The sequence below is a fragment of the Capra hircus genome, chromosome 22 (genome assembly GCF_001704415.2).
Source record: "Capra hircus breed San Clemente chromosome 22, ASM170441v1, whole genome shotgun sequence".
NCBI lineage: Eukaryota > Metazoa > Chordata > Mammalia > Artiodactyla > Bovidae > Capra > Capra hircus.
Genome location: NC_030829.1, coordinates 59,299,444 through 59,322,879, shown reverse-complemented (window position 1 = coordinate 59,322,879; position 23,436 = coordinate 59,299,444). Strand labels below are relative to the sequence as shown.

General features: G+C 66.5%; 1 protein-coding gene across 3 annotated transcripts in view; it reads left to right on the top strand.

Moving 5' to 3' along the window:
* EEFSEC (eukaryotic elongation factor, selenocysteine-tRNA specific) overlaps positions 1-23,436 on the top strand; it is a 112,984-nt gene that overhangs the window by 75,927 nt on the left and 13,621 nt on the right. For all 3 annotated transcript variants that reach the window (XM_018038244.1, XM_018038245.1, XM_018038243.1), the window contains exons 5-6: positions 17,123-17,773; positions 21,854-22,010. In XM_018038244.1, the coding sequence (XP_017893733.1) occupies positions 17,123-17,773; positions 21,854-22,010 (808 nt within the window). The remainder of the gene's footprint in view (positions 1-17,122; positions 17,774-21,853; positions 22,011-23,436) is intronic.

Sequence of the window (23,436 nt, the reverse complement as noted above, 5' to 3'; positions counted from 1 at the left end):
CACCTCCTGGGGCCACGACCTCAGTGCTGAGCGTGGGGCGGGCTTGGCTCCTCCATGGGGGTCGCGGAGGTGTGGGGTCCACTTCAGACTGTCCCGGGGGTGGACTGTCTGAGGCCGCCGTGAGGAGGAGGGACTCGGGGCCCTGCTGGAGGGAGGAGGTCTGAGGACTTGGAGCCGGAGTCCCCCCAGCCCAGGGTGGTCCTGGGGGGCGGCTGTGTCCGCACTCCCGGCTGTTCCTCTGGGGCCCACGTCCGGTCAGCTGGACGACCTGGCTGCTTTGCCTGCTTGGGGACAGTCGGCGCACCCAGCCCTGGGCTCCGAGATGAGCCTGCGGCCGAGCTTGACCCGCATGGGAGCGGCCCAGCCTCACCCCTGTCGCCGTGGGCTCGGCCTCCTCTGCCTGAGTCCCGAGCTCGCCCCACGTGGGAGTGGCCCAGCCTCACCCCCTGCCACCGTGGGCACGCCAGGGTGGGGCTCAGCCTCCTCTGCCTGCAGGCCGGGCCTGGCCTTGCTCCGTCTGGGGGATGCTGAAGACGGCTGCAGGTGCGCCTGCCCGGTCTGGTCCCAGCACTGCCCTGAGCATCCCTCGGTCCCTCTTGGCGGTTGTGCTGTGGGTGAGGGGAGTGGGCCAGGGAGCGAGCCTTCCAGCATCGAGCAGAGGGTCTCTGCGCAGGCAGAGAAGCGTGACTACAGAAGCCGAGCCCTCAGCAGTGAGCTCAGGCCTTTGCCTTCGGCCCGGAGCTGGCCTCGGGAGAAAGGGCTGCAAGCCAGCCTCCAGCCCGGCTCTGCCTCTGGGCGCCTGATGGGCAGGGCCCTGCCCACTCGGGCTGCAGGGGCCCGCCCGGCCGGCCTGTCCAGGCTGGGAGCTCAGGCCTTCTGGGGCCAGGTCCACCCTGGCGAGGTGTGAGCCCCCGTCTGGGCGTCCGGGGTGCAGGGAGGCGTGAGCAGGGGGCAGACACACCCACCGAGTTCCTGGCGTGTGCTCAGCTGGGCTTCCCACCCGCTGACCCTCTGAAGGACCCTCCGGGGCTGCTGCTCTGAGCCCCACCATGCAGACAGAGGCCAGTGTCCACGCATCTCACAGCGCTGGCGTCAGAGCCCACGGGACGGCCCTCCCAGCACCCGCTATGCCCCTGGGTGGCAGCTCTGTCCTCTCTAGCTGGGAAGGGCGGTGTTGGGGACCTCCCCTGGGTGGCAGCTCTGTCCTCTCTAGCTGGGAAGGGCGGTGTTGGGGGCCTCCCCTGGGTGGCAGCTCTGTCCTCTCTCGCTGGGAAGGGCAGTGTTGGGGGCCTCCCCTGGGTGGCAGCTCTGTCCTCTCTCGCTGGGAAGGGCGGTGTTGGGGGCCTCCCCTGGGTGGCAGCTCTGTCCTCTCTCGCTGGGAAGGGCGGTGTTGGGGGCCTCCCCTGGGTGGCAGCTCTGTCCTCTCTCGCTGGGAAGGGCGGTGTTGGGGGCCTCCCATGCGCCTGCTCGCCACCTGGACCGGGGACTGAGGTCGTGGGAAGACCTGGGGTGGCTGGCTGTGTGCTGCCAGGAGGTCTGGGCGGAGCGTGGCCGTCCCCATGATGGAGGGGGCGAGGGCCTTGTAGGGAAGACGAGGTTTGGATGTTTCCCAGGGGTCCGGGTCCATCCGGGGACAGGAGGGCATGAGTGGTGGGTACGGAAAGGGCGAGAAGCTGCCCAGAGAGCCAAGTCTGCCCAGCGTGGGGCCTGCAGGCGAGTCCTTGCGGGTAAGAGCCCGGGGAGGCCCCACGGCTGGCTCAGCCAGGGAGGCTGGGCAGGAAGTCGAGGGTCAAGACCCGCCTGGTGGGGGATGGGCAGGGGACCGCTGCTTCTGAGAGTTCACTGGGGCCTGGCAGCTGAGGCCCCTTCCCCAGTTTTCAGATGGGGAATGGGTGCAAGGAAGCACCTCGGGGATTCATTCACACATGGAGTTTTAGCTGCGACAGACCGTGGATCCTGCCCTCAGCCCTTGTGACTGGGTGCGAAGGTCCGAGCAGGTAGTGAGAACTCGTGGCCCCAGTGGCCAAGGCTGGGGTGGGGGGGGGTGGCGGGGGCACAGTGGTCCCGCCAGCCCAGTGCCCTCCTGCGGGGCTGCTGCTCCTGGAGGCCCGCCCCAAGGGGACCACAGGGCTCTGCTGGTGGGCCGTGCCACACCCTGCGCCCTGGCTCCCAGCCCTCTCGTCTGAGTGTAACTTGCACGGGCCCAGGGAAAGAGACACGTTTAGGGAAGGAAACGGAAGCAGCAGCTCAGTGCGGCCGCGAGGGGCCCAAGGCAGCGTCTGCACCTTGAGGAGCGCACGCACCGCACCCTGCGATGCCCCAGGCCGTGCCGTCTTCAGACCGGCCGCCGAGCCTCTCAGCAAGGGCAGCAAACGGGACCCCCGCGCCCTGCGCTGAGTGAGGCCGGGAGAAGGTCCCAGGGTGTCCTGTGTTTGCCCTTCTCTCCCTGGTGCGTGTGCGGCCGTGGGAAAGCATGCTCCATGGGGAAAGGCCCGCTCAGGAAAGTTTTCAGATTTTCTCGAGACATCTGGTAAGGAAACAAACTACACGGCAACGTGAACTAACTGGAAAATAAGTGAACGAAGGTTATTCACAGCACAGGAGAGAGCCCTAGAAAAAATGTGAAAAATTAGACATTGGATTCAGACCAAAGTCACGTGGAGAAACAGGGATGTGCGGTGGAGGACCAACCGTGCGGCTCCTTTCGCTGACGGCTGCTTCCTTCGCTGGAGTGCATTTGTCTTTACAGGAATTTGATCCCTGCCATTTGCAGAAGCGGGCAGTGTTTGGCACGTGGGGCATGTGATGGGTTGTGCCTCCACGAGGCCCAGGGCTCCCCTCTGTGGTCGCCCCCCGCCTCTCCCCTGCCTTGGTGCAGCCGCTTCCCTGCAAAGCAAGAGTCTGGGGGGTGGTCGGCGAGTAGAGAGCCTGGGAAAGGCGGGGACCCAGGGCTTCTTGAGGAGGGGGCAGCCTTTAGCTCAGAGCTGTGGCCCACCGCCTTCAGGACACAAGGCCTCTGGTGTGCGGGTGGAGCCCGTGCACCCCCATGCCCAGGGAGCTTGGCAGGGCCCCCTCCTGGCCTGTGCCACCTGGAGAGGGCTCAGAGGGGGTGCTGACCTGCCCTCTGCTGCGGCTGCTGCCCTGCGTCAGCTGCTCTGCCCTCCCCCAGCTGTCGGAGATGCTCTTGGAAATCCTTCAAACTCCGACTGGCCCGGAGCCTGGCGAGGTCCACGTGGGAGTCAGCTCTCCTGCTCAGCTCTGCTTCTCGTGCGAAGCTCCCCAGCTGCTCCGTCTTGGGGTCCCAGCCCCCGGATGGTGCCCAGGCCACCGTCAGGTTCGTGCGTGGCCATCAGCCCCTGGGGGCCGCGTGGGGGATGCGCAGAGCGTCTGCCGCAGCTGCTCAGGCGTGGCGGCTGGGAGGCCTGTGTCGGGAAGGTTCTACGAGGGGCCTTGCTGCGGCGGGAAGGCAGCCGCCCCTCGGCGGCTGCAGGCTGAGCATCTTCTGTGCGTCCTCCCTTCTGGCTTCGCCCCCACAGCCCTGGGCACCGCCATGATGCCCAGTCCCTCTGCCGCCGCGGCCACGCGCGGAGGCGGGAGACAGACCCCGCTGCCCACATGTGACCTGCACCCGGGACAGGGGAGCCTTTGTTCGGCTGAGCGCCCATCGGGAGCGTGCCAGCATTCCCAAGGACCAGCCCGCGCCCTCCAGGAAGGACAAGGCTGTCCTTGCTTGTTGAAAACTGGAACGTCAGCTAATGAGGAGCCGTTGAGAGATGGGTAGGTCCCGTCCCAGGACAGCTCACCGCGGTGGGCCTCATGGCTCCCCGAGGTGCAGTGGCGGCCGGGCGGGAGACTGCGGCTCCCAGCCTCCTGCTCACAGGACGTGGCTGGGTGCCAGGCCTCGGGGGGGGGGGGGGTCAGGTTTTTTCTTCCCTCCTCACCATTTAGCCATGTCATCGTCTGAAGAGCAGTCAGAGGCGGTGTTCGGATCACCGTGGCTCTTGGGGACACCTGCAGAGTCAGCTCCTCAGGAAGGCGGCCTGGCCCGGGGACTCAGGCGGTCCTGGTTGAACTCAGGTTCGGTCCTGTCACGTGGCCTTGTGGGGCCCATCTCAGTCCCACTGCAGGCGACCCACTAACACCCAGGGACCAGGCGCCCCACAGGGTCCGGGTGAGACGTTGCCGCCTCCCCGCTGTGGGCTGACGGCGTCCACACAGGTGCCTCTGGGTGCTCGGGTGGACCATCGGCGCATCCCCACCACACCCGTGCCGGGCCTTCCCGGTGGGGCTGCGCTCACACTGGCTGCAGGCCCGGGGGTCCATGTCCAGACACGCTCAGGAGGCAGCCGCTCTCAGGCCGCAGGGCAGGCAGGTTGTCGAGGGCAGGCAAGGCTGCCGTGGCCTCTGTCTCATGCGTTCAGAAGACAGGACGTGCCTGGGAGGACGGAGGGACCCGGGGCGGCCAGGCTGCAGCCACTCCCGCTGGGCAGAGGCCTGCAGCCCCCGCAGCGTCGGCACGGGAGGCTGAGGGTCTGCCTGTGGAGGCCCCACCCTTCCAGCGCAAGGTATGCGGATTTGATCCCGGGTTGGGGAACTAAAATGCCACATGCTGCAGGGCAACTAAGGCCGTGCACCGTGACAAAGATTCCACACATCACGCCTGGGACCCAGCGCAGCCACATAAAGAACCAGCGCCCAGGCCGCGGGTCACCCAGCCTGCCGGAGCCTCTGGCCCGCCCAGCCCTCTCCTGCCCTGCACAGGCCACAGGACTGGGGGCCGCGATTTGGATGCACTTCTTCAAATCTCTTCTTCTTTTCTGTTGAACGTGTTTTCTCCTGGTCGTAAAAGCAGTGTATATAGCTAGTGGGGATAATACAGGACAGAGTGACAGGGAAATCAGCCGTAGTTCTATCACTTTCATATGAAGTCCACTTTCCTGTGTTATAGGCTATATGTTTGTGTATGGCAGACATCACTCTCTAATTTTTCCTAATATGTCAGTGTTTCTGGTGCACGGAGCACCAGTTTCACAAATATGTCCTGTGTCTTTGGAAGCGCTTAGCTTGTTCTTGTGATATGTGGAATCCTTGTAACAGGGCACGTGGGATCTTAGTTCCCCGACCAGGGATCAAACTCGCATACCCTGCATTGGAAGGCGGATTCTTAACCACTGGACCACCAGGGAGGTCCCAAGGCCACTTGTCTGTGAATCCGCGCTTTGAAGAACGGTGTTATGTATTGCCTTTTTCAGTTATAGTGGAAATGCATACTTGCGGAGAGCTTCACACACTGTCCCCTAAAGCTAAAAGTCGAGTTCCCTAAGGTGCTGCTCCCGGAGAGGACCAGTGCTAAAGGCGTGTGCACGCCTGTTTGATGTCTGTGTGTACACACGCACAATCACAGACGCACACACACACACACACTCACACAGACGCACACACACACACTCACACAGACGCACACACACACACTCACACAGACGCACACACACACAGGCGTGCACACACACAGGCACACACACACTCACACAGACACACGTACTCACAGGCTTACACACAGGCACACACACAGGCACACACACTCACACACGTACTCAGAGGCGCACACACACTCACACACGCACTCACAGGCGCATGCACACTCACACACGCTCTCACAGGCGCACACACACTCACACACGCACTCACAGGCGCACACACACGCACTCACAGGCGCACACACAGGCACACACACAGGCGCACACACACACGCACTCACAGGCGCGCACACACTCACACACGTACTCACAGGCGCACACACACGCACTCACAGGCGCACACACACACGCACTCACAGGCGCACGCACTCACACACGCACTCACAGGCGCACGCACTCACACACGCACTCACAGGCACACACACACTCACACACGCACTCACAGGCACACACACACTCACACACGCACTCACAGGCGCACACACACTCACACGTACTCACAGGCGCACACACACGCACTCACAGGCGCACACACTCACGCACTCACAGGCGCACGCACTCACAGGCACACACGCACTCACGCACTCACAGGCGCACACACACACACACACACAGGCGCACACATAGGCACACACACACAGGCGCACACACACACACGCACTCACAGGCGCGCACACACTCACACACGTACTCACAGGCGCACACACACTCACACACGCACTCACAGGCGCACACACACTCACACACGCACTCACAGGCACACACACACTCACACACGCACTCACAGGCACACACACACTCACACACGCACTCACAGGCGCACACACACACTCACACGTACTCACAGGCGCACACACACACGCACTCACAGGCGCACACACTCACGCACACACACAGGCGCACACATAGGCACACAGACACAGGCGCACACACACGCACTCACAGGCGCACACACTCACACACGCACTCACAGGCGCACACTCACACCCAGGTACGCATAGACACGTGCATGTGCGCACAAGCACACACACGCAGGCGCGCGTGCCCTCGGGAGTGAAGGCCCCTGGTTGTGGCCGTGTCCCGTGCCGCGCTGGGTCCGGTCCACAGGAGGCAGGCGCAGCACCGTCACGCCCCCAGGACGGGCTCCCCGGCTGCCCCGGGGCCCTGGCCGCACACGGCCCTCCGTGAGCGCCTCCTCAGAGCTGGTCCCGGCTTCCTGGACCGGTTGGCCCGTGGGCAGAGTCACGTGGTCCCGGGGCCAGAGGCCCCGCACGGGGGATGAGGCGCGCCTGGGCCGCCCGGGGCTGGGTGCAGAGGAGCGGGGGCCGGCGGCGCCCCAGCCTCCGCGGCCGGCCGGCCTCCCTCAGCGCACGCTGCCATCATTCTCCCTGCGTGACACTCGACAGCGGGGAGTTGGCCGGCTTGTTTCATCTCTTCTTAAGGAAAAGTTAAATTTATAGCCCCAGCCCCGACCTTCCCTGTATCTCATGTGCTCATCCTGCTCCCTGGCTTGACGTATGGCACCGCTGTTTCATTAAACAACATACAGGAATAATTAGTTCGGCAACGATGCCTCAGAACAAAAGCCCTTGATTTAGTTTGACTTTATAAGTTGCTCTCTTTTGATGTGCAGGAGCACATCTGGGGTCTCAAAGAGAGCAGAAAGGAAAATAGACGACGTCTAGTCAGGCTGGGGCTCCGGGTTTCCCGAGCACAGCCAGTAACCCTTTGGTCCCGGGCCCCAGCGGCCGCGTGAGCCCCGCAGACCCGGCAGGTCCCGCGCTCCGCGCCCGGCGGCCTGACCTTGCTGCAGCCCCACCTCCCCTGTGCAGACCCTCCTTCTCTTCCTTCCCCCACTCCGCGAGCGAGCGCTGAGTGTCAGGGCCCACAGTGTGTGGCGCCCTCGAGTGCTCTGGAGGCCCCGTGCTCATGAGCCCCCACCCCACGTGCACCCCTCTTTCACGTGAGCTGCCCCCCCTCCTCCAGACCCCGCGAACAAGTCCCTGCCACCTGGGTACCATGGCTTCTCCCTCGAGCCCTGGTGTCCTTGCCGCCCCAGGAGAGCCCTTGGCGCACGGTGCCCGGGAAGGAGTGACCGTCAGTGCCAGAAGCACCGGGGTGGGGGGCTTATGTCCTGGTGCCTGGCCCGCTCGCACCCCACAGAGGGCCGGGCATACAACGGGCTCCGCGCTCAGGGGTCTGGTCTGTGCACCGCCTGGTCCAGCCGTCCGCGTGCGTGGGGACCCCTGCTGCCCAGGACCACGTGAGCCGGGGGAGCCAGGGGCTTGCGGGCTCACATTTACAGCCAGCACTCCGGCCGTGGTGGTGCCGTCCTTGCAGAGGAGTTTTGGACCAAATCCATGCAGGTTCTGTTCCAGCTGGCTTTCGGAGCCACAGGGGCAGATTAAGTGGCTCTCTCTCTGGCTTTCAGTTTCTAGGGAACCAGGTCTGGGACAGGCAGATGGCGGGTTCCCTGAGCCCCCATCAGGCGACCTTCACCCCTTGCTGCTCCAGCCGTGCCCCACTGCCCTCTCACCCAGGACACAGAAGGACGCGCCCTCTCTCAGCAAGGCCCAGTGGGAGCGCCAGGGCCTCCCTGCCTCCCAGCTGGACAGGGGCCAGGACTGCCTGGCGCACGGCAGAGTGGCTGGCACCGCTGCCCCAGCAGGCCGTCTGGCCCCTGCCCGTGGGCTGCAGACCCCCGGGCCCACCCTGCTGGTGCCTGCACGGTCCCCTCTCTCGCCTGGCCTGGGCGAGGCGGTGTTCATCCCCACTTCACAGATGAAAACCCCGAGGCTGCAGCGGGGACGAGGCGCACCCCAGCCCCGTGTCCCGGCCAGGTTCTGAGCCTCGGCCTGCCTGCGTCAAAGCCGCTGCTCGCTCCACTGCTCAAGGCGAGGCTCCTGGGCTGACCACACACCTTTCCCACCTCGGTGACACGTTCCCACACTCGGGGCCCATCAGCCCGCTGCCCAGGCACCCGGTCCCGACCCGTCCGCAACCCCTGCCCTGTGGCTCCAGCTCCTGACCCTCGAGGCCGCGGCGTCTGCCAGCGGGAAGGGGCCACTGACCGTGCTGGCTGCATCGCCGGGGACAGCAGGCTTCAGGAGACTCTCCTGTAATCTCTCTATCCACACGGCCCTCATTTTAATTTGCAAAATTGAACCCAGATCGAGAGCAGTAAAGCCAGAGGACGGTAAATATTCATGCCTCAGTGAGCGAGGGCGGCTCCATTGCCGTCGTGAGATTGGGAGAATTACCTTGGGGATTATGTATATTCATGGGCCGATTTTTATTTGCGATATAACATGACTCCCGTTGGCCTGTGTTTCCCGGTCTACCCCAAACAGACTTTGCGCAAAGCTCCCGCCCTTAAGCTCCTGGAAGTCCTCTCGAGTGGGTCAACCTCTCCCCGCTTCCTAGGAGACGGGCTGGAATAGCAATCGCCCCGCACCCAGCCGGGGGCGGCCGCGCGTCCTTCTTGTCCGCTCCGCAGGGCAAGGTGCGGTTCTCGCATGCAGGCCGCAGAAGAGGAGGCGCGTTCTGTTCCCACGGCCGTTTCCCCCGCCCCCTGCCCCGGGCTGCAGGACCAGGCCTGGCCTGTGCTGTGTGCCCCGAGCTGGGGGGGTGCTCACAGGTGACCACCCAGGGAGGCCGGTCGATGGTGGCCTGCCCCGCGGGGCGTCCAGCTCTGTTGATGCAGCCGCTCAGGAGCACCCACAGGGGATCGGGCGGAGCTGGGCCTAGGCAAGTTGTCTGGCTGCCCCAGGTCTCTCCCAGGTGGCTCAGAGCCAGGCAGGGTCAGCCGGCCACTGCCCACCACCTGCTCTCAGAGGTAAAGCTTTTCGTGCTACGACGGCAGAGCTACGCAGCTGCGACGGAACCCGTGGGGCCTGGGAGCCCGAGGTGGTGGCTGTCTGGCCTTCTGCAGAGACGTTTGCAGCCCCCGGTCCTTCAGCTTCAGGGGGCACGGGCCCTGGAGCCCCGTGTTGGGCTCAGCCCTGGCCCTCACGTCCTCTTGCGAATTCATCATCACAGCGACCCCAGTGAAGCTGGGGTGTACGCCTCCTTTCTGCTGATGGCACAGAATTAATAGTAATCGTGTTCATGGCTCATATTTACTAAACAGTTCCTAGCTTTTGATGCCGTGTGAATGGCTCCGCGTGGATTACCTGGGGTAATCCCCCCCACTGCCCGGGGAGGCGGGTGCATTTTCCATCTGAGGAAGGGGAGAGGGCAAGCCCCGTCATGGGTGGGCTCGAGGGAGCGGACCCGGGAGGTCTGGCCGCAGAGCCTGCGCGGCTGGGGCCCTTGCCCTCAAGTGCAAGTTCACGCAGCAGCTTTGCTTCCACCGCTCCGCCAGCCTCCTCCCGCGGGATCCTGTGTCCTCCGGGAGGCCTGGCCCAGGCTTCCCCAGCAGGGTCTGCGTCCCAGCCCACCACTGCTGTCGGGGAGGCCTTGGGCCCCGTCTGCCCCCTCTCCACGGGGGTCGCGGTGAGACCGGCGACTCCTCGGGCCTGTGTGAGGGCTGAGTGGGCCGGTGTAGGTGAGCTTGTTGGAACACTGCCCAGGGTATACAGTGGGTGCTCCCTGAACGGCAGCAGTGGCGAGGGGAGGTGACAAAGGTCCCCAGGCGTCTGAGCAGCCCGTTGGTGAGCACGTCAGCAGAGGGTCTGCAGACCACGAGCTGCAGGCCAGAGGCCGGAGTGGACCTTGGCCGCTGGTCTAGAGCCGCGCTGGGCCCCCGAGGCCGCGGGCATGGAGGCGGCTGGGGTCCGCCTGCCGCCGCCGCGATCGCTGCCTCACCTGTGCTGGGCCTCTCGTGCGTCCCTGGCTCCCCTGCGCCCAGCTGGCCCCTTGATGGGACACGCCACCCGACTTGCCACCCCGCCCGGGGCGCTCGGTTGCTTGGCTTTCTCCCCTCCGAGTGCTAGCTTTCCGAGTTTAATCTTCGTCCATGTCGCCTGCAGGCGCTGCGCTGCTCAGATAGCGTGACAGGGTCCTTCGCAGCCCCACCAGCAGGTGGGCATGTCGGCTGTTTGCGCTGGGAGCCTTCCATGTCTGAGAGCCCTCTCCAGATTTCCAGGCAGACCCTAGTCAGCCTAGGCTTCACCGGTGCCTTGGCAGCTCTCTCGGGCGTGGAGGAGACTCTGCCAGCCTTAGCTGAGCCTCTTCTTCGTCCCACGGCGCCCTGGGTCCTCGGCGTCCTCCCCGCGGGCCAGGCTCGGCGGGGCTGAGGTGCCCTCACGCGCTGAGGCCAGTCCCCCAGCTCTGGCTGGGGCTCCAAGCTCAGCCGGTGTCGGGAGCGGGTGAGTGGCCCTGGCCTTTGTCCCCTGCGGCCCTGAGCCTGCACAGCTGCCGGGTATAGTTCTCCGTGGCCGGGCGTTCGGGGTGGCTGCCCCTGCGGGCCAGGGATGGCAGGCCACAACCAGCGGGTCGGTTTCCCTCAGTGGCAGTTTCCAAGAGGGCAGTTACACCCAAGCCTTGTTTTTATTTTAAATCAAACATGGACGTATTACGGCATCAAACACAAAAATTTCCACGAACCTTAAAACTTAGAAGCGGTTCTGTGCCCCCAGCAGCTGGCGTCCTGCACCTGCCCCCCTCTGCCACCTCCTGGGACTGCTGGGCTCCAGGGCCCATGGGCTGGCAGGCTCCCCCGGCACTGTGAGCCCGAAGCTTGCCCTGAGGGGCCCGGGAGGGAGAGGCTGTGCTTTCATTTCTGAGACTCCCCCGGTCTCGTCCGAGTGGGCTCGTCCTTTGAAACCCCATCGCCTGCCCAGGATCCAGGCCACCCGGTTGGTTCTCCACAGCCCGAGTGTGGCCGTGTCCCTGCTTGGGACGCTTCTCCAGGCTGAGCCCCGGGTCAGAGCTGGCCCCCTTGGCTCACCTCCCAAGGATTCCTTACCCCCAAAAAAGCCCAAGGATGTCGTTAAAAACAATTAAAGCCCCAGTTGTATGGAAAACAGGAGAATCAGACATCGCTGTAATTCAATTTAAACTTTTATGGGATGACAGATGCGTGGAGGGTGGCTGGGGGGAGGAGCGTGGAGCTTCCTGGCAGGCCCCTTGTCACTTTTACGGTTTTCCATTGTTGCCGGACTGGGTGGCGAAGAACCTGGGTGAGTCTGTGAGGTCGCGGTGGAGGGGCGGGGCCTCTTGGGCCCCGCGGTAGGAAACCCGATCCCCCTTCCACCCGCCGGGTGCCCACCACGAGACAGCAGCAGGAGGGGCCAGCAGGCAGGAGGGTGGCATGGCCTGCCATGGGCAGCCGCCCACCCGGCGCAGGCACCCAGAGAGCAGAGCCAGGCGTGCAGGTGCGGCGCCGCCATGGGGCCTGACGGCGTATCAGCGCTCACTGCGTCCCCAGGACTCTGGTCAGGGCCTGAGCTGGGGCGGTGCACGTGGGCCTGGGGGTGACGGAGCTCCGGGCATGCAGCCTGGCCAGGCACTTGGGGGCGGGGCAGTGGCTGGAGTAGACAGACGCGCCAGCAGGCAGAGCCCCCATCGGAGCCTGCGCTCGGGTCCGCGCAGGCTCCGGGGGCACGTGTGGGTCCCCAGGCTTCCGAAGACGGCCTCCTCCTCTTAGGGGGCGTGTCTCGTTCCTGAGCAGGGGCCCCTGAGAGGAAGGCCTCCTCACTCTCCTCCCCAGGAGCAGCTGGCTTTGGCTGAGGCCCCCGAGGATGTCTGCGTGGAGCAGAGCCCAGCGCTGGGCAGCAGCAGAGCCTCCCGAGACGAGGCCGGGCGGGGGGGCGGGGGAGCGCTGCCAGGCCCGGCTCCTGGTGCGCCGGTGCCCAGGGGCAGGGGCTGGGGCACCGAGCCAAGACAGGGAGGGGCCGGCCTGACCTCCTGCGATGTCACCTCCCTGGGAGCTCGCCTGGGAGGCCACTGGGCCTGGCCATCCACTATGGGGAGGAGCTTCGCCCCTTCGCCTCGGGGTGAAGTGGGGGCAGCAGGGACCCCCCAAGGAGCCCTGTCCCAGTGGGCGACAGCCGGGCGGCAGCAAACAGCCCGCAGGGTTGCGTGAAGGTGCTTACCGGCGCTGCTGGGGGCGAGTGGCCGCGGCAGTGTGCGATCAGGGGTACTGAGGCAGGCGTGCGCCCCACCACGGGTCTGCGTGGCGGTGCTGGGAAGCACGAGGGGGGCGCGACAGGAAGGCCCCCCGCGGCAACGTGCCCACAAGTACGGGCATGGGTAAGAGGAGAAGGGACCGCGGCATTCAGGAGGAGCAACCTGGACAGACCGCTGTCCAGGCCGCTGTGTGAGCCTGCAGAGACGGCTCCTGACAGGAGCGACGCCCGCCCAGGGCAAGGGGATGAGTCGTCGAGCAGGCCAGCGGCACAGCCCTGCCCTGCATGCTCGCAGGCGCCTGCGCCTCGCGGGGTGCTCACGTGGCTCTGAACGCCTGTGGTGGGACACGTGAAGACTCCCTGGAGCTTGCTCCAGGGCGGCAAGGCCGGAGTCAGGCCTCGGGGCCTTCAACCCCACACTGAAGCCAGGGACGAATGGCAGCTCAGACGGGTCAGTCCCAGGAGAGAGCACAGGCCGTGGGCACCTCGCTTGACCCCGAACCTCTCTGAATGGTTTGTTCCTCTAGAGTACAAGTGGGTGGGGACTGACCCCCGGGGCCTCCCCGCTGCCCCCACAGCCCAGGCCGCCCTCCCCCCAGCGGCGTCCTGAGCTTGGCTTTTTGTTCAGGACGCAGTTAATGCACCAGGCGGGGGATGTCTTATCTGTGCCGGGCCCAGCTCAAAGAAGAAGGAGAAATAAGAGCAGCCAAATTGAAACCTTATTAAACCAAATTGGTCAGGTCTAATGGAGCCAAACCTAGACGGATCTTTGAAAGCTGATTTCATTTTTCCCTCCGGTCTGACCTCTTTGGATTGCAGTGACTGATCCTGGTGTAAGCTTGTTAGTGTCGACCTCGTGCGCCTCTCCTCCTTTCCCGACTTACATTTCATTAAGCGCTGATGCAGTCACAGGGCCCTGACACTCGCCTTTGGCACAGCCAGGAGCTTCCAGGCTCATTAGTGGACAGAAACGGATAACAGGGGTCCAATCTCATTACGGCCGGTGCCATTATCACAGCAACCTCACCCATCAGAAGCGCAGCTCAGCCCCCTTCTCTCCGGCATCTGCTGACTCTGGAGGCCATCGGGGGCCGGTCCCCACATGTGCTGGCCCCCCGCATGGGTTGTGGCTCTGGCTTCTATGTGTCCTGTGCTGCAGAAACAAGGCTGCCAGAGAGCCAGGTCAAGGGCTGCAGTGCTGGTGGGCGCTGGTGGGGCTGACGTGTGTGGGGTGACGGGAGAGGGGCTTCCAGACGGGCATGTGCCCCACCCCCGGGCCTCAATCCCGGATCTGTGAAGTGCGGTTGCCGGAGCCGTCTGGGGGTGGTTGGGCGAACGGTGAGGACAAGCTTGTCACTCGACGAGCGTCCTGCAGACGCCATGTCTCTCCTCTGCCCTCGCCGCCGCTGGCCGGGTGTCCGATCCTGCAGGCTGGTGCTGTGCAGGGCAGAGACGCACGCCTCGGGACCCCGTCTTGGGCCACTTCCCTGCCGGCGTTCAGCGGCCTTAGAAAGCGCCCCTGTCACTGTGAGCCCACCCTTCCGCCGAGGGCCGCAGACACCAGAAAGCGCGGCACAGAGGCTCAGAAGCCGGAGAGAGCCCCTGAGTGGGGCCGGGCCGACAGGCATCTGTCTGCTCTCCCACTAGCCCGTCCCACTGGGGCCCCGCTGGACAGAGTGGGGTGCTGAGGGGCTCTTGAGGGGCCAGGTCTGAAGTCTGCCAGGCTGGCCATCAGGAGGCACCCCTGAGCTCCGCTGGGGCAGGGGAGCTGGCTGGCCCCTGCCTCCAGCCCTAGAGCCTTCTTCCTGGATTCATGGTGGGGGTGTCCACCCTGAGGCCCCCAGCGCCACCCCAGGTCAGCTGGTCGGGTGGTCAGGGGACAGGCCAGGAGCCAGGCCTGCCTTGAGGTCCCGGAGCTGATCAGCCCAAGTCCCAGTCTATTTGCCTTGTGACCTTGGAGACATCAAAAACCTCTGTTTTCTCATCCATAAAATTGAATGTAAAAATATTGACCTGCCTTGTAGGGTTTTATGAAGAATAACTGACCCAGAGGATGGTAAAGCTTGTTTGTTCATCAGAAAGGGCCAAACTGCTTAGCAGGCATGAGCTCGAGTTTGCAAAAGTGTTGGCTGGCTTGATGGTGTTCCTCCTCCCTCCCGCCAGCTCCCTGCCGCCGCCCGCCGCCCCGTCTCTCGCCTCTGGGGCTGTTACTCGCCTCGCCGGTCCTTCGCGTGTTGCGGGCGCTTCCCCCGTGGAGGCTCAGGTGCCCACCACACACGGTGTGGCAGGCACGCTGCAGGGACAGGACCCTGTGGAGGGCAGTGAGCGCATCGCGGGGCTGGGGAGCAGGCCCGCAGCACGGCCAGGGTGAGGCCCGAGGACGGCTCCGGCGGGGCCCCACGCGCCAGGCAGGGCTGGTATCTCTCCGAGGTCACCTGGTCACCCCGAGCCACATTCCTGGAAGGCCGCGCCCCGGCGCCCACACGGACCGTGCAGGGTGTCTCTTTCTGACTGATCTTGACGGTGGCTTTTGACACCGCTCCTCTCACTTTCTCTGCCCCCTGACCTCCTGGTTAGGTGGTTAATGGTCTTTAAACAAACACTGGCTTTTCAGGCTCCACTGGGAAGGACCAGGCTCTTTCCGCCCAGCCCTCCTCCACGGGGAGGAGACGGGGGTTCCACACCCGACCTCATAGACTGGGTGACCGAAACCTAGCGGCCGGCGCGGCCTTCCGCCGAGGGTGTCGGTGGGGGGTGTCAGTGGGGGGCCGGCGCCACCTTCCGCCGAGGGTGTCGGTGGGGGGTGTCAGTGGGGGGTGTCAGTGGGGGGTGTCAGTGGGGGGCCGGCGCCGCCTTCTGCCGAGGGTGTCGGTGGGGGGTGTCGGTGGGGGTGTCAGTGGGGGGCCGGCGCCGCCTTCCGCCAAGGGTGTCGGTGGGGGTGTCGGTGGGGGGCCGCCTTTCCGCCGAGGGTGTTGGTGGGGGGGTGTCGGTGGGGGTCCGGGGCTGCCTTCCGCCGAGGGTGTCAGTGGGGGGTGTCGGTGGGGGGGCCGCCTTCCCACCGAGGGTGTCGGTGGGGGGGTGTCGGTGGGGGCCGGGCGCCTGCTTCCGCAAGGGTGTCGGTGGGGGGTGTCGGTGGGGGGCTTCCGCCGGAGGGGTGTTGGTGGGGGGGGGTGTCGGTGGGGGGGGTCCGGGCTGCCTTCCGCCGAGGGTGTCAGTGGGGGGTGTCGGTGGGGGGCCGCCTTCCACCGAGGGTGTTGGTGGGGGGGGTGTCGGTGGGGGGGGTGTCGGTGGGGGGGCCGGCACGGCCTTCCGCCGAGGGTGTCGGTGGGGGGCCGGCGCGGCCTTCCGCCGAGGGTGTCGGTGGGGGGTGTCGGTGGGGGGCCGCCTTCCGCCGAGGGTGTTGGTGGGGGGGTGTCGGTGGGGGGGTGTCGGTGGGGGGCCCGGCACGGCCTTCCGCCGAGGGTGTCAGTGGGGGTTTCTGCCTCTGCTGCTGTAAGCAGAGGTCCTCTGACGGTCTCGTCACCCGGACGTGGGTCTCTGCAGACGCGTTGCTCGCGCTGTACACGTTTGTGGGGCCTTTTCTGCGCCGGCTCCTAATTTAGCTGCCTTGGGCACAGAAGTGTGCTGCTGGGTGGGCATGTGAAGGTTTGGGAACAAGTAAGATCCATCGCCCCTGGTGGCGTCACGCCGCGCCCCACTCCTCGCCCCCGCTGCAGCCCCCACCGCCTCCACACCTCCAGGCGCCCCGGCTGTGAGTGGACTTTCTCTGGCCCCGCACAGCTGGCTCTTGTGATCAGGGTGTCAGCTCAGACGTGGCCTCCGCAGAGGTCTTCCCTGACCGTTGCCCCCACACAACCAGACTCCCCCAGCCCCCCGCGCAGGGCCCCAGCATCATGCCGCACCATTCGCTCTGAGCAGGGCGTGGGTGACGCAGGGGCTGTGGGTGGTCACACGTACCTGCGCACACCAAGCGCCACGTGTCTGTTCCGTTCATGCTAATGGGCGCTGTTGCTACCACAGTACCTGTAGTGCTGTTTCTGGATGCTGCGTTCTTTGCGGACACAGCTGGCCCTGTCCCCACGCCCGGAACAGCGCCCAGCACGCAGCGGCCCCGGGGCCCGCGTGTCCAGGGAATGAGGAGTGGCTCTGCCCGGCGAAGCCCACAGGCTGGCAGCGGGCGGGTCTGAGCGGGCAGGGGTGGCACAGCGGGCGACGTGGCCGGGAGGCACTGGGGCAGGGCTCTGCCCAGCGGGGTCTCCACAGCCGTGTTTGTCCTGCACTTTCGAGGCAGCCGGGTGAGGCCAGGCAGGCGGGGGCGGGGGGGTGGGAAAGCAAGGCTAGACTGAGGGCTGGGGAAGAAAGTGCAGGACGGAGCCTGGGTGGGAGGGGGCGAGGGGGGCCCCAGAGCTGCAGTGACCACCACCCCTAGCCAGGCCCGGGCGCCCCGGGGGCCTGCTCTGTGCGGGGCTGTCTGATCGGGAGCCCGTGGCTGCTGGCAGCCCTGGGACACAGACCTCTCCCCGTGGGCCCCGCCCCGAGGTGCAGACTCTGAGCCCGCTCTCCCGTTCCGCCCAGGTGGTGAGGAAAGTGAAGTCCATGCAGATGTTCCACACGCCCGTCAGCTCCGCGGTGCAGGGGGACCGGCTCGGCATCTGCGTCACCCAGTTTGACCCCAAGCTGCTGGAGCGCGGCCTGGTATGCGCCCCCGAGTCCCTGCACACGGTCCACGCGGCCCTCATCTCCGTGGAGAAGATCCCCTACTTCCGGGGGCCCCTGCAGACCAAGGCCAAGTTCCACATCACCGTGGGCCACGAGACGGTCATGGGCCGGGTGATGTTCTTCAGCCCCGCCCCCGACAGCCTCGACCGCGAGCCCGTGCTGGACTCCTTCGACTTCTCCCGCGAGTACCTCTTCCAGGAGCAGTACCTGTGCCCGGCCCCGGCCGAGGCCGACGAGGCTGAGGCCACCGAGAAGGCGGGCCAGGCCTCGGCAGGCCGCTGCCCCCGGCAGCAGTGGGCCCTGGTGGAGTTTGAGAAGCCTGTCACCTGCCCGCGGCTGTGCCTGGTGATCGGCTCCAGGCTAGATGCCGACATCCACGCCAACACGTGCCGCCTGGCCTTCCACGGTGTCCTGCTGCACGGGCTGGGAGACAGGGACTACGCGGAGAGCGCCCTGCCTGCGCTGCGCGTGTACAAGCTGAAGCAGAAGCACGGCGTCGTGGAGCGGGTGAGCACGCCTTCCTGCCTGCGGGCCTCAGACGGGGAGCTGTGTCCACGTCCTCTGGCTCGGCCGGTCAGAGCCAGGCCAGCACACAGGCGGGCCCCGCAGCTGCTTGGCCCAGCTGGTCAGCGCAGGCGGGCGGCTCCTTGGGCGGCCCCCCACTGTCAGCCGTCCCTGCAGCCCCACCTGGGAGCCCTCGCCCACTGGGCCCTGAGCGGACGCAAGTCCCTGTGGCTCCCTGGAGTCGAGTCCAGGGGTCAGGGACGGGCGTGGTGGTCCTGGGACCGGCCGGTGTGCGCAGACTCAGAGCCGCCCGCTGAGACGCCGGTGCCGGGAACTCAGGCTCCCACGGGGCCTGCCTGAGGCCGTCCTGGTGCAGCCCTGAGTGTGTGTAGCCGCGGGTGATGGGGGTGGGTGTGCTGGGCCCTGGAGCCCGTGACTGCGGGTTGCGTGGCCTCGTCTCTGAACCCCTGTGCCTTGTCCTCTGCTGGCCCCCAGCGCTGACCCCAGGGGGCCTTGGCGCACGCTACTCTGCGTGCCTCACGCTAGAAGGCATAGTGTCATCTTTGCCGTGGCCGCCTGCAGACGAGTTTCAGTGAGAGTTGGCACGGCCGGGAGTTGGGCAGTCTCTTTCCCTCAGTTTCCTTTCTGGAGAAGCGGGGGCTGTGCACCCCCACCCTCAGGGCCACGGCCAGGGGGGCTGCCATGTGGGCAGGGCCAGCCCCAAGCGCCAGGCCCCATCTGCTCTCCTGCACTTCCCTCCTGGCACAATTGCCCGGGTCCCCAGCTGGCACCTCTCTCTCCACCGTGCTGGGGTCAGCCTGGGTGTGCCGGCCCCCTGGGCCTGGCCCCCGCTGGCGCCGGACGGGCAGGGCCTGCGGGCTGGGCAGAGGAGCCTGCAGCATCGGCCCAACCAAGTGTGGACGCGCAGACGCCACTGGGCGCGCTGGCCGGCTTTGAAGTCTGGGCGGCTCTGCCGAGGCTCCCAGCTCGCCCCGCTCCACTGCTGACGGCTCCTAATTGTGTCCGGGGACCCGGGGAGCACGCCGGCCCAGGCGCAGCCAGCCTGAGACTGCCTCTGGCCAGTGTGGGCTCTTCGCTGTCCGGCAGCGCTGCCTGCAGCCCCCGGGGCCCCACCCGGCTCCCAGGCCGCTCAGGGAAATCGAGACTCTCCTGGAGCTGCAGCCGAGCAGGCCCCACCTCGGGGAGATCAGATGGCCGCCCGCGAGTGCTGGCCCCACCCAGCGCCCAGGTCTCTCCTGCCTTCCCCACAGCATCTGATAGCCCGTGTCTGTTGGCCCCCACTTTGAAAATGGCTCTTTCTATATAGACAGAGGGCCAGGGCGGCTGGCCGTGGTGGAAAGTGCTGGCTCTGGATCCGATGTCCCGAGCAGGTGCTGGCCTGGCCCAGCTGTGGACCAGTCCGCCGGCCCCCAGCCAGAAGCTGTGGCCTCTCTAATGGAGCTGGTGGAAAGCTCGTGAGACCGCGCGTGGGAGGGCCTGGCCTGAGGGGCGAGCCTGGCCTGTGAGAGGTGCCCAGCAGTGTCCACCCACCTTTCATCCCGGAGCACGGCGCTTTGGTGCCCCTTCGTTGGCACCAGAGGAGCTTCACCCCCGTCGGCGCCCAGGGATGGGGACAGTCAGCGAGGCAGGGTCCATGAGTCAGGGCCGTGGACACCGGGCCTGTCCCTGCGGGTTGGCGCCCTGGGTGCCGGGCAGGCCTCAGTCTTGAGGAGTGGGCCTGGGTGCCCTGTTAGTGGGCGTTCGGGCCAGAGCCGAGCCCCGAGGCCTCTGGAAGTTGCCCGACAGAGTGAGGTGACTTGCAGGTCAGTCTCCACCCCTGGGTTTGCCCAGGGGGGTTACGTTGGGCCAGTCATCCCCAGAGACCCTGTGTCTTCCTTACAACCACCTTGCAGGGGATACACGTGTCCTGTGGCCCCAGGATGGGGTGCGGAGACTGGGGAGGGGCCGGGCCACCCCACCTGGCGCTGGGGATGGCGCGGTCGTGGCAGTATGCTCCTTAAGCCGGAAAGGACAGACGAGCCTGGACGCCTTCGTCCGGGGACCTGGGCACTGCCAGTCCTGGCGGCTCCAAGGGCCCTCCCGGTGCCCGTCCTCCGCAGGCTGGGCACCTCGCCCTGCTGGCCCCGGGCGCATCAGAGGAGCACCCACACCTGCAGCCCCCGCTGCCCCCAGCTTCAGCTTCAGCGGCCGAGGTCCTGGCCCCTGGGCGGCTGTCTTGCTGCTGGGTCTCCCCTGTTCTCGCGGACACCGGCACCCCCTCCTGCCAGGAGCCCTTCTGAAAGAAGCCCCCAAGGCTCAGCAAAGCCCTGGGCACAGGCTGCGGGGCCGGGGGACGCGGACCAGGCCCCCTTCCAGGAGTCCCCCATCCCGGCGCCCGTCCTCCGGCTGGAGTTAGGACAGTCGCCTCAGGACTTGGCAAGTCCCAGGCCACGCCGCGGAGCCAGCCGGAGACAGACGCGCGTGACGACGTAAATAGGTGCGCTGCAGCCGAGTCCCACTTGGGGGCTGGGGCGGAGGGGCCGCGCCCGGTGGACCCCGTGAGAGGCTTGCTGCGCTCGGGGAGCAGCCCACGGCCGCAGGGCCGACCACCCAGGTGGGTCCTTCATGGACGCTGCGGCCCCTCGGACCGTCTCACTGCCAAGGCTCAGCGTGGGCCCTGGCCAACATCCCGGGGTGGGCTCATGGGGAAGCCGGCCTCCCGGTGGGATGTGCTGGTGCCTGATCCCCAACGGCTCCGCTGAGGTTGGGAGCCTGTGGAGACGAGCTTGACCGCCGCCCACAGGAGGCCTCGTCCTCTGACCCCAGGGGTCACTGAACGCCAGCCGTGCGGCAGAGGTTTGCTGGGACCCACGGCCATCACTGCTGGAGGCCGTGTGCCAGGTGCAGAGGGTGCCCTGGCCCCTCCTGGCTCCCCGGCAGGCATCTGTCCCCGCTGTTCCCCCACCCCCGCATCGGCAAGCGACTCAGATCCTGTCCCTGAGCTCAGGAAAACCCTTGCAGACAAGGACTTGCGGGTCCAAGGGGCGCTGAGGGCCTCCCTGCTCTGGCCAGCAGCCTCAGCAGTGATGCCGAGCTCGGGACTGGCCCCAGGCAGGGACGCGCACAGCTGGCCCAGACCCACGGGTCCATTTGGCTGTCGTCCTGGCCCTGCTGGCTGACCAGGCCCCCCATGAGGCTGGGACAGGGCTTCACGTTCAGGCCCTTCTGCGGGGGTTCAGCTGGGGGCCTGCGGAGGCGACAGGCACCCTTGCCCTGAGCCTGGTGACGCCTGCTCACCTGGACTACCCAGTCCTAGGGGCCGGAGAAGCTGCTTCGCGCTGTCCACGTGCAGCAGGCCTGGGCACCCTCACACAGCCTTGCCACGTGGAGGGCGCGGAGCAGCTCCCATGGGGGTGAGGCTGGTGGCTCTCCGCGTGGCCTGTGTCCTGTCCGCCCGTCACTGGGAGCAGGGGTGGGGCGTGTGCCTGGTATCTGGCTGATGAATCTAGTCGGGTGGGCTGTGTTTTTCTGCAAGGTTTTTAGGGTAAGTGGGGCAGTTTCTGCTCTTCAGAGCAACCCATCCGGGTGCTTGGCCAAATCTTGGCATCGTGGGCAGAAGTGAGATGCTCCTGAGCCTGGCTTGTGGGGCCCTAGGAGGAGGTCCCCGCTGACAGCATGCCCGCCTCCACATGCTGCCCAGGCAGCACCCGGGGCCCAGAGGGCAGGAGGAGGCCTCCCCGGCACTCCGAGGCCTGGTAGACCTGGTGCTTACACGCGCGTGCACACCCCTTCCCCCTCTCTGCAGAGGCCGTGGAGTGGGGCTGGCAGGCGGCCTGGGGGTGGGAGGTCACCGAAGTGCGGGCGGGGCGGGCTCGGGAGTGGGCGGCACCCCTCGGCCTTCCTGAGGAGCTGTTGGCTCCAGGCCGGGGGGCGGGACAGCTGTGGGCTCTCGCCACCTCTGTGGATCCCTGCGGGTGGTGGTGTAGGGGGCTGGTCGTCAGTGGTGACGCGGGCTGACCGCCCGTGCACGTGGCAGACGGCCCTCCCCTGGCACTGACACTCTCCCCGGGCGGGTGGGCACAGGTGCTGGATGACCACAGCGTGATCGGCCGCTCCCTGTTCAAGAAGGAGACCAACATCCAGCTGTTCGTGGGACTCAGGGTGCACCTGTCTACTGGCGAGCTGGGCGTCATCGACAGCGCCTTTGGACAGAGCGGCAAATTCAAGGTCCACATCCCTGGTGAGTGGCGGTTTCCTCCCGCTCGCGGGAGCTGTCACCCTGCCAGGCTCAGCCCGCGGGGCCTCATGGCCTCTGCCCCCACCGCCCTGTGCCCAAGAGCCAGCGGGTCCTGGAGACGGCGGCTGTGGGCACTGCGTCTGGTCTAAGCACCCAGGGCACATCGCCTGGCTTGCGTGGGACATGGAGCCACTCAGACCAGCAGCTCAGGGGGCACGTGGCTCCCTGGGGTCGGGGTTGCCACCCCATTCCTGCCTCCCGCTGCCTCTGAGGCGGGCCTGGTCCCCGTGGGGCTGCGGCGCGCGTCTGCTGCCTGGGGTCCCGCTGTGCCAGCCGGTGGCCTCCCACTGGCTCCGCAGGCCGGGAAGGAGGCCAGGGAGCCCTCTGGGGGTCCCGCCCCACCCCAGGCGCGCTGGGCCCCTCGCGTGGGACCGCACAGCCCATGGGACCAGGCCGGGTATCAGAGGCCGGGTTGCAGGTGAGATGGAGAGGCGGGGACCGGGGGAACGCTGGCCTGGGGGTCGGGCTCCATCTGACGCCCTGTGTGTGGGGTTTCCTGACGAAAACCTGAAATGGTCTGAACTACAGGAAGCCTGTCTCTGGGCTGTGTTTGCCCACCGCGACCCGTGGCTCCTACTTGAGCCTCAGGACGGACGCGGGGGCGTCAGAGTCACGTGTCGGCTTTGAGCTGTAGTACGGGAGCAGCACCTTGTGGAGCCTTGGACGCTGCCTTCCGAGACCTCAGAGCTGGACGGGCTCGCAGGACGGCCCCTCCCCATGACACCCGAGGAGCTTCCCCCAAAGTCTGGTGCCTCATGGTTGAAGGGCCCGCATTGACAAAACTGCCCCTTCCAAAGGGCCACCTCCGTCCGGAAGGCCCGGAAGGCCGAGGCCCTCCCTGCGAGACAGCTTGGGGAGCCGCTGGGCGGAGGGTGGTGAGGGTAGGGGGCGTGGCCAGCGGTGACGAAGGTCCCCCCCGTCCATTTCCACGTTGCTGGCTCCCAGTGACCCTGCCCGCGTTCCAGGTCATGCCTCCGAGGGACCCGGAGCCTGGCCGTGGGGCAGCACCCAGGGGTGCAGGGGTCCCGGAGCCACCGCAGGGTCAGCCCGGGGTCAGAGGCAGGTCTTGACTGGATGCACAATTCTAAGCATCCCTCGGACGACGGTCTGAGAAGGCAGAGGGACGGGGGGGAGGCGGAGGCCGCTGCGGCACAGGAGACCGCGCTCCGGGGAGGTGGAAGCTCACGTTGGTGCCAGGGGTGGGGGGTCCCTGGCGTCCTGGTCACGATGTGGTCATCTCCCCAGAGGCTCCACACAGTGGGCCTTCGGGCTGCGCCGGCCCTCTGGGTTCAAAGTGAAACTGTTTTCTTTCCTGTGAGACGCGCCCTGCCCACGCACACCACCACAGACACTGAGTCCCACCCGTACG